The sequence below is a fragment of the Corylus avellana genome, chromosome ca3, assembly GCF_901000735.1.
Source record: "Corylus avellana chromosome ca3, CavTom2PMs-1.0".
In the NCBI taxonomy this organism is placed as follows: domain Eukaryota; kingdom Viridiplantae; phylum Streptophyta; class Magnoliopsida; order Fagales; family Betulaceae; genus Corylus; species Corylus avellana.
Window position 1 is genome coordinate 7,255,045 of NC_081543.1, and position 8,729 is coordinate 7,263,773.

Sequence of the window (8,729 nt, forward strand, 5' to 3'; positions counted from 1 at the left end):
AATAATTCTCAATAATACTCTTTTCCAATAATCTTTCTCTTTGTTAATTTGTTCTTGGACATTTTTATCAATTGTTTTATTTTTTAACAATCTTATTTCTAAATCAATCCAATCATTCATGTTAGTAATATGTTCATTGGTTGTTTCATGACTTTTTAGCTTAGCACTAAGATTTTTCCAGTCATTAGTCCCTTCATTAACTAGTTGCATTCTATTAGGTTTTGAATTGAACAACTTGCAACAAAAACAAAATACTCTATCTACATCTTTTCAATAGACTAGCCATTTTCTATTATGTTGCTCCCCATTTGATAATTTTCGTATATAATATGTATTAGAAAAATGCCTAGAGTTCTCATCTTTAGAAAAATCTATAGTATTGTATCTTATTGGACCATTTTCTACTAACAAATCCCTTATTTTCTATCATCTTTAGGAAAATCTTAAGTTTTTATATTTAAGATTTTCTAATATCTTTTTCCATTATTTTCTTGGTAAATCTTTTCATTTTGTCCTCTAAATGCCAAATTATTCTTACCAAGATTCTTTACTACAGCAATAATTCTCAATAATACTCTTTTCCAATAATCTTTCTCTTTGTTAATTTGTTCTTGGACATTTTTATCAATTGTTTTATTTTTTAACAATCTTATTTCTAAATCAATCCAATCATTCATGTTAGTAATATGTTCATTGGTTGTTTCATGACTTTTTAGCTTAGCACTAAGATTTTTCCAGTCATTAGTCCCTTCATTAACTAGTTGCATTCTATTAGGTTTTGAATTGAACAACTTGCAACAAAAACAAAATACTCTATCTACATCTTTTCAATAGACTAGCCATTTTCTATTATGTTGCTCCCCATTTGATAATTTTCGTATATAATATGTATTAGAAAAATGCCTAGAGTTCTCATCTTCAGGAAAATCTATAGTATTGTATCTTATTGGACCATTTTCTACTAACAAATCCCTTATTTTTGCATCAATATTTTTCTATTGGCCAGGGTCATAAATATTTGTAGCAATAAATTTAGATACATCAATAATATTTTCATTATCTTCTAATTCTTTTTGATGAGTTTCTTGTTCATTTAAGAGTTTTTCACCTAAATTATCCTCAATATTTTGTTTATTGCTAATAACAAATTTATTTAGGCTCCTCTTTGAGATTCAATCAATTTGTCTACTTTTCTTTTTCTTTTTTTTTTTTTAAGTTTTTCATATCCAGATGCATATTTTCTAGTAGACATGTTTAATTAAAAATACTAACAAATTAAACAAACACGATTTATCAAAAAAAAAAATGACTATAATAAAATAAATGACAAAAATAGAACAATAAAACATGATTTGGCAAATGAATTATGAAACAGTTCTTGGAGATAAGACAAGAGACTTAGTCACTCAGAGTCGGAGAGGAAGAGAAAATGATGAGATAGGCAGAGAAGAAAAACTCAGAAAAGAGCAAGCAAAGAGGAGAAGTAAAATGGCAAATATAGAGATTGATATTTAAAATGCCCATAGTTGACAACAGTTTATATTTTTGGCTTTTGGCTTTCCCTAGATGGCTAAATAATAAATAGAAAATAAATGGTAATATTTTACTTCTAACGTTTATATTTTCTCATCAAAAACAAAAAATTTATAGAAAGAGGCCAAGAGGATAAATGAATGAGGTAGGCGTACTGTAGTGTTAGGGTATTGTAGCGTCAGGCGTGTACTGTAGCGTTAGGAGCTCTAGGGAATTGGCGTAATGATGTATAAGGCTTTAATGCTTTGTCCTTTTTTAATTATTTTTAAAAGTTATAGTGGGCTTATTAATTAGGGTCTTATTAAATTGAGGCCTTCAATTTTTTTTTGTTCCAAAATAATTTTTTTTTTTTTGTTTTTAACTCAAAATTTTTTTTTTTACGCCTTAATAAATTGGGGGCCCTAGGCGAGGGCCTAACTCGCCTAGGGCCTGAGCCGGCCCTGAACGTAACCTAAAGGTTTCATGACTTCCGATATTCTGCAGCTTGTGGTCCTCTCTGTGAACTTTCAACATTTGGAACTGATGGGAAAACTGTTCTGATTTCTCTACATTTTTTTGAACTTTCAACATTGGAATAGCAAATGTTGAACTTTCAACATTCTGATTTTTCTACATTTTTTCTTCTTCTAACGACTCAAAACTGTTCGAGTCTTTCCAAGCTCTCAGAGAAAATGAGATGTCAGACTGTTTCATAGTTTATTCTGTGTCCTTTTTCTTTTTCACATTCAAAAAGAGGCAGAGAAACTTGACATCAACTTTAGTAGACTCATTCTGCTACTTCCGTTGAAATTGCATGCAAGAAAATCTATCAAGGTATTTAACTAAATGATTCATTTCCGTTATATTAGGTTATTCAATGAGTATGGCCATCCTGAGGATTAGTTTTACTCGACAAGAAAAAAGAAGAAAGTTTTACTCGACAAACCCTTTGACATGTGGAATATAAAATGGTTGGTACATAACGTTAGAAATCTGTGTCTGCTTTTTGGATGTTGTCTTTGTTTATTTTGAGGTACACCCTGCTGCAATGCATTCTGATTACCGTGCCTATTTTATTTTCTGAATTGTTGGTCACTCTTGTTAGAGGTACACTTCAAATTTGATTTAATGCAAGAAACTCTCTATATCTCATGGTGACATTGTTAGACAGATATCTCTCACAAGCTATGAAAGTGAAAAATTTTGTAGAACTCACAGATTTAATAGTGAATTTGCCTATCTCTTGTACAGAGTTGGATATCATACGAAAATCATACATTTTTTCTTTGAATTTTCACGTCCACTCAAGTTTTGCCGACTATGAATAGTATCTGCAATTAACTTTGAGCTAAGTTAGAATGGGAGAGAAATTATCTGGAGGAAAAAAAAAAAAAAAAGCAGCCACATGCTTGCTTTTACATATGGACATTAATATACGAGAGTTGCTTCTCCTTTCATCAACAATATTTTTAAGATTAGACTCTTAAAAATTTTTTTTAAAAAAAAAAATTCATGGAAAATTTCAAAGCAGAGCAAACCAGGGCGATTGATATAGAAATACTTGGATAATTTTCCAACAATTCAAAGTTGAGCATGGGATATGCATGAAACATCTTTTCACACATAAAAGTTCTGGTATGTCACTTCCTTGGGAATATTTTTATGCGACAGAAAACATACAAGATTATGACTAGAAAAGTACTCAAAAGGGTATTTCTCAAGACTACTTAAAACACGCAATAAAATGTGTGATATACAAGTGTGAAAAGTAAAATTACTTTGATTTTTTCTTTGTGCAAGGGCATATGTGCATAGTGCACCCTTTGCTCCTTCCAGATGCAAATAGCAGGAGAAGAGCTTTGAAAGCAGATAGCCATAGAAAGATATTTCAAGAATCAGATCATGTGTTGGCTGACTGGCTCTTCAGGATTTAAGAAAATTAAGGTGGATAAAACACATCATCTTATGTATAGTCTATGTAATCCACGACCACGTGGTTTGGTTGAGGAAAACAAAATTACCTTGATAACTAATATGTGTTGAATAAGTCAGCTATTCGGGCTTGAAAGGATTAACCAAGTCGAGGAAAGAAAAAATGGAGGAAATGAAGGTTTATTGGGGAAGATCGCAAGAAGCTTCAATATGAGATGCGAAGTGGGAAAAGTTGAACCTAAGGAAGACTTTGTAAGGATAAACATGAGCTTCTTGCACACTGAACCTCACAAAATCAAAGGTGATGATGAGCACAATATGAAATCATGGGTCAAATCGACTTTTGGGGCAGACAAAGCATAGCGTTACGAATTAGGATCATTTCCGGTTCATTTGAACTGGATAATATCCAGCTAGTTATATTGAAAGAATATTTTTATCTCCTCAAAAAGTGAAAGACAAAAATTCCCCTCTAATATAACTAACTGAATATTATCCAGTTCCAATGAACTGGAGATGATCGTGTTCCGTAGCATTACGTAAAGCAAAAGAAATGCTATTTAATAGACTGTTAGACATCAGCCATAAATTTTTCATTTTTACAAGCTATTGCTGATCTAAAGACTGATTTTCACTACCACATCATCTCAGTTATATAGCATTCGTAGTAAAGCAAACTCACTCGTTCACATATCAGCATGGTCCTAAATCGAACCTTCTCCCCCCTTATCAAACGGCAGGGGGGGCCAATCTTAATGCAAGCAATTGAAGAATATAATCAATGGTAAAGCAAAATCATAGGATTCAATCTGTGAGAGAATAAATGTAGAACAAGATTCACTAAAAACAGTAATCAAGATTTTGTATACATACATATGATATCCGTCCTGTTTTAGCTCACCAATATATGCCAAAGCTTTTCCATCTCCACCAAAACAACAAGAAATACATTGATATCTCCTCCAGCATACCTGCCTATGTACACATACACCCTTGTTCTTCAACAAAAACAACTATTTGCTATTTACCAATATATAATATTTCGTACAAAATGCAATGCACTAAATACTAATACATATACTATATATATATTATATTGAATTCTAACGTATAATTTCACGTATGAGAGTAAGTAGCTCAGCAACTATGAACAAGTAACCAAACCATCTTGTGAAAGAAAGCAGCTTTCTTGATCCAATGTCTCCCTTACAGCCCGATAAAACTGCAACCACGAAGATGTATAAACATCCGCCGGCCCAAACAAAAATGTCGGATTGGGACTCGCCGGGCAAGCGCCGACCAAATCCAACACTGAAACAGCCGGTTTGAGCCGCTGGGGGAAATTAAACGCTAAATTGTCAACCTTGTGTTCGTAAATTTTGCCGTTTCGATCCAATTTATACCTGGACGTGCCCTGAAACTGCCCTTTGGCCTCCCATGGAACCCGGGGGACGCCCTTCAAGTTCCACCTTATCAAAATCACATTCTCTGAAGGTTGCCAAATCCTATATACCTCAAGTGAAATCTCGCGGAACAGAATTTTGCCATGAAATCTCAATGCCCAGAAGATCAATTTGTACTTTTCAATACCGCTAAACGTGTTCAACGGGTCTACAAATGTAATATCGTCCCTGAAAACAATCAAAATCCCAATTTTTTTTTTCAGAAACCGAACACTAACCCTGGAAAATACAACAAACCCAGATGAGAAAATCAGAGAATATGAAACACCCAGAAGAGAAAATCACCTGTAAATATCATAACTGAGGTCCTTGGTGAATAGCAAAGGGAGGTCTTCACGGAGAGTCCGTACAGCAAGGCCAAGGTTGAGATAAAAATCGTCCTTCTGGTGGTTATCCTGCGCACCGGGAGGAGTGTTAACCTTAGCCACGCCCTGGAGTGGGGGAGGGGTTTGGAGGCCGGCGGTGGAGGCTGCAGAAGGCGAAGTGAGGGAGAGGGGAGAGGGAGAATCGGATTTTGATTGGGGGGAAAATGATTGGTGAATGAAGATTTTTTCCTTGGGTTTGTGATGGAGAAGAAGAGAGGGAGAGATGTTGGGTAGAAGAAAAGCCATGGCCTTTATTCTTCCTTCAATTGGGTCGCTCAAGTTTTTTTAGCTTTTCATGTGGAAACCAAGAGAGAGAGAGAGAGAGAGAAATTTGAGTTGGTGTTTTGTGCTTGTGATGTGGAAACGAAATGCTGATGGTTGTGGTTTTTGTTTTTGATTTGAACGTGGCCATGAAATGAACCAAATGAGAACAACTTTGATTATTTTGCACAGTACACCCCCCCATATTTGGTGTAATTCTCTTTGACACTTGGAGATATGAATTTTTCTTGGTGTTGTGCCCTTGTCGTCCAGAGGAAAAGTTGAATCTTTACCATGTAGACAGAATAATCCTCTATTGATGATGGTGATTTTCTTGGTATTAATGTGGGTTTTCCCCAGAAACAAACAAAATGTGATCATTTTTGCAGTGGGAATTTGGGAAAGGCCCCCAAAGAAATATCAGGGTTAATATTGTAGATGAGTATGGTTTGGTTGCACGGAGTGCTTCCACGCACCCGTTTCAAAAGACGCGTCATCTCCTCACTCCTGCTGCATTTCAAACCTTTCCATCGTGGGGATCTTTACTAATCGCAGTTACGTACCCGGACAATATTCTTGTGACTAATGTTTCGTTTGTTTTGGCTAAATAATTTTTCTTGAAATTTTTTCTACTTTTTGATATTTGGAGTAACCAAAAATAATTGTCAACTAGACAAAGTTTTTTTTTTTTTTTTCAATTGTAAATTATTTTTTAAGTTTGAGTTTTTTTCTTCTCAAATTGCTAAAGTTCATCGAATCTCTTCATTTGGACCAACGTCGGAAGTTGTTGACAAGGCCTACTACACCATTGGCAAATAAGGCAGTTAGCTGCCTAAGACCCCTAATTTAAAACATAAATTTCTTTCAAACTCGTTTGAAGAAAATTTTTTTTAACCTAATCTAATAAGGAATGAGATCCTCTCAATTTCAAAGGAAATGAAGATGATCCTTTTGGGTCTAAATAAGTGACAAGTGTCATCTCTTATATATTTTTTTTAATATTCTAACAGTCATTTATTGCTATTTCACTAATCTAGGAATCAAAACATTAATTTTTTAGAAACTCAAAAATTTTGAATGACACTTATCACTTATTAAATTAGGTTAAAGGAAATTTCTTTCAAACCAGTTTGGAGGAAATTTGTGTCTCCTAATTTAATAAGGCCACATAATAAAAATTTATTCCTTAAAAAAATAAATAAGGCTTTAATTGTGGTCAATACTCTTAGTTCAGGCCTCCAATTATAATAAAAGAATAAATATTAAAATATTACAAATTCTGAATAATAATTAAACAAATAAAATAAGAAGTAAACATAGTGCACTTATTCGAAACGCCTTGTGATCTTCAACAAGCATTATTAATATTGTACAAAAGGTTTAAAAAGATTGATAGTATTTTTTTTTAACAAATTTAATAGGGACTATTTGCTCCATAATTACAATATCATAGATACAAGTTGAAATTTATTCAACTTAAAATCTATCTATGACACATATAATAGTTTCAAGAGCCAAAACACAAGTAGCAGAGTTTGCGTCTCTCTTTACATGTTCAATCCTCCAAGACTGAAAAAGACGCATTCCTATTTTGATACCATCTAAGCCAAATTTGCTCTAATTTTTACTCTCCGCTTTGACTATATTGACAATATGTAAGGCATTTCCTTCTAGAATAATATTTTTTTAAAAAAAAAAAATCTCATCTCCCTAACAAATTCCACAACATAAAGAGCTGTCAAGGCTTCGGCCATTACACGTTCTACTAATATATTTTTTGTAAAACTTCGAGCGGCCGCACATACACATTAATGAATGAGTATGGAATTTTTCCCCTTTAAAAAAAAAAAAAAAAAAAATGTTATGCTTCATACACATTAATTTAAATATCCAGGCAAACATTATTGAGTAAGGAATTTCATTCAATTTCCATTTATAACTTCAAGTCATACACTCATCTGCCTATTGTCCAGTCTATAAAATTTACTACAAACTAGTCTAATAAAATGATACGTGTTCCTTAGTGTGTGAGAAACACATTTTTTTTTACTTTAATTAAAATTGTCACATTTTCCAATTAAAAGAAAATTATGGCCACGGTTGACATGTATTTCAGAGCTATTTAAAGGTTATATATATATATATATATATATATATATATATGCAGTCAAATAGTTTCAAATGAAAGAAAGAGAGCACGTGTGAATTAAAACTTTAGAGGCAATTTATGTGATAGCAAATTCATTAATTGTGAGTAGTCAAAATCAAACGTTAATATTGCAATCCTTTACTGCTGGAGCCTGTCTGTGCCTGGACATCTAATCCGAAAAACAAGAAGGATAAGGTGTAAACCATTCAAAAAGAGTCGAAAGAAGATTAGAACAAAATGGGTGGGGGGCAGTCGATCGAAAAGGATATTCTTTTGGGACTTTTTCAAGTATCTGTTCACAAACCGAGCACATTCCTTTACGGATACTCCCATTTTAGCATCTTCCAAACAAATCAACCACTTTATACCAACAAAAATATTTGTTGATTAAAAAAAAAAACGTAGGCTTATGCTGCTCAGTGGATAACAGCACTCCTGAAATAATACAAAATATCTTGGTTTTTATTATTAAGAGTTTTACTTACACACGTATTCACAAATGAAGCATAATCTTGAGTTTTGTAAAAAAAATGATCTATTTTCTATTTGTCACATCAATGATGGTGGTTAAGTGTTTCAAGGAAATTTTTAAAGTGATTGAGCAAGGAAATTTATTTTTAAAGTTGTTGATGACAAGTTTTCGAGGATAGTGACTCAGCAATTTGAGAGATGAGTTATTTGCAAAATGAAACACGTAAGATAAGAGCTTGTCGGGATGTGCCAGCGAGGGATAGCTCTGATGCCTAAGTCAGTTGATGATTTGAGATTGAGAGAGTAAAATAGCTTGAATGTGATTAACCAAATACCTGGTTAGAGTTTTCCTTTTATAAGCATTAAGTAGCAGTTAGTGTACCCTGATTCTCGTCCCCATGTTCCCGAGAATCCAAGAATAGGATTCTCTCCAATCCATTTTATATCCAGTTCATGGCTAGGATTTCTTCCTAGAAATTCTAAAATCACAAATATGACACATGTCCACTAACTAAAAATAATAATAAAATATTATTTTAAATTTAAATAAAAATAAAAAACAAAATAATAAAATAT

The 8,729-nt window shown here is 33.1% G+C and overlaps 1 protein-coding gene and 1 long non-coding RNA gene across 2 annotated transcripts in view; one reads left to right on the forward strand and one right to left on the reverse strand.

Annotated features, from left to right (window-relative positions):
• LOC132175968 (uncharacterized) overlaps nucleotides 1–4,069 on the forward strand; it is an 8,397-nt gene extending 4,328 nt beyond the window's left edge. Inside the window, exon 3 of the long non-coding RNA XR_009439482.1 lies at nucleotides 3,313–4,069. This is a non-coding gene — a long non-coding RNA (uncharacterized LOC132175968). The remainder of the gene's footprint in view (nucleotides 1–3,312) is intronic.
• A 185-nt stretch (nucleotides 4,070–4,254) lies between these two features.
• Nucleotides 4,255–5,676, reverse strand: LOC132175322 (uncharacterized). Its single transcript, XM_059587214.1, has 2 exons — nucleotides 5,193–5,676; nucleotides 4,255–5,075 (listed from the first exon to the last, which is right to left on the reverse strand). The coding sequence occupies exons 1-2, from the start codon at nucleotides 5,516–5,518 to the stop codon at nucleotides 4,589–4,591; spliced, it is 813 nt and encodes a 270-aa protein (XP_059443197.1). The 5' UTR covers nucleotides 5,519–5,676; the 3' UTR covers nucleotides 4,255–4,588.
• Nucleotides 5,677–8,729: the final 3,053 nt, after the last annotated feature.

What these genes read in the sequence shown, in the direction of transcription:
- LOC132175322 (XM_059587214.1), bottom strand. Translation starts at nt 5,518, where the DNA reads ATGGCTTTTCTTCTACCCAACATCTCTCCCTCTCTTCTTCTCCATCAC. An exon ending in CTCAGTTATGATATTTACAG is followed by an intron (nt 5,076 to 5,192) that starts GTGATTTTCTCT and finishes GATTGTTTTCAG; the next exon opens with GGACGATATTACATTTGTAG.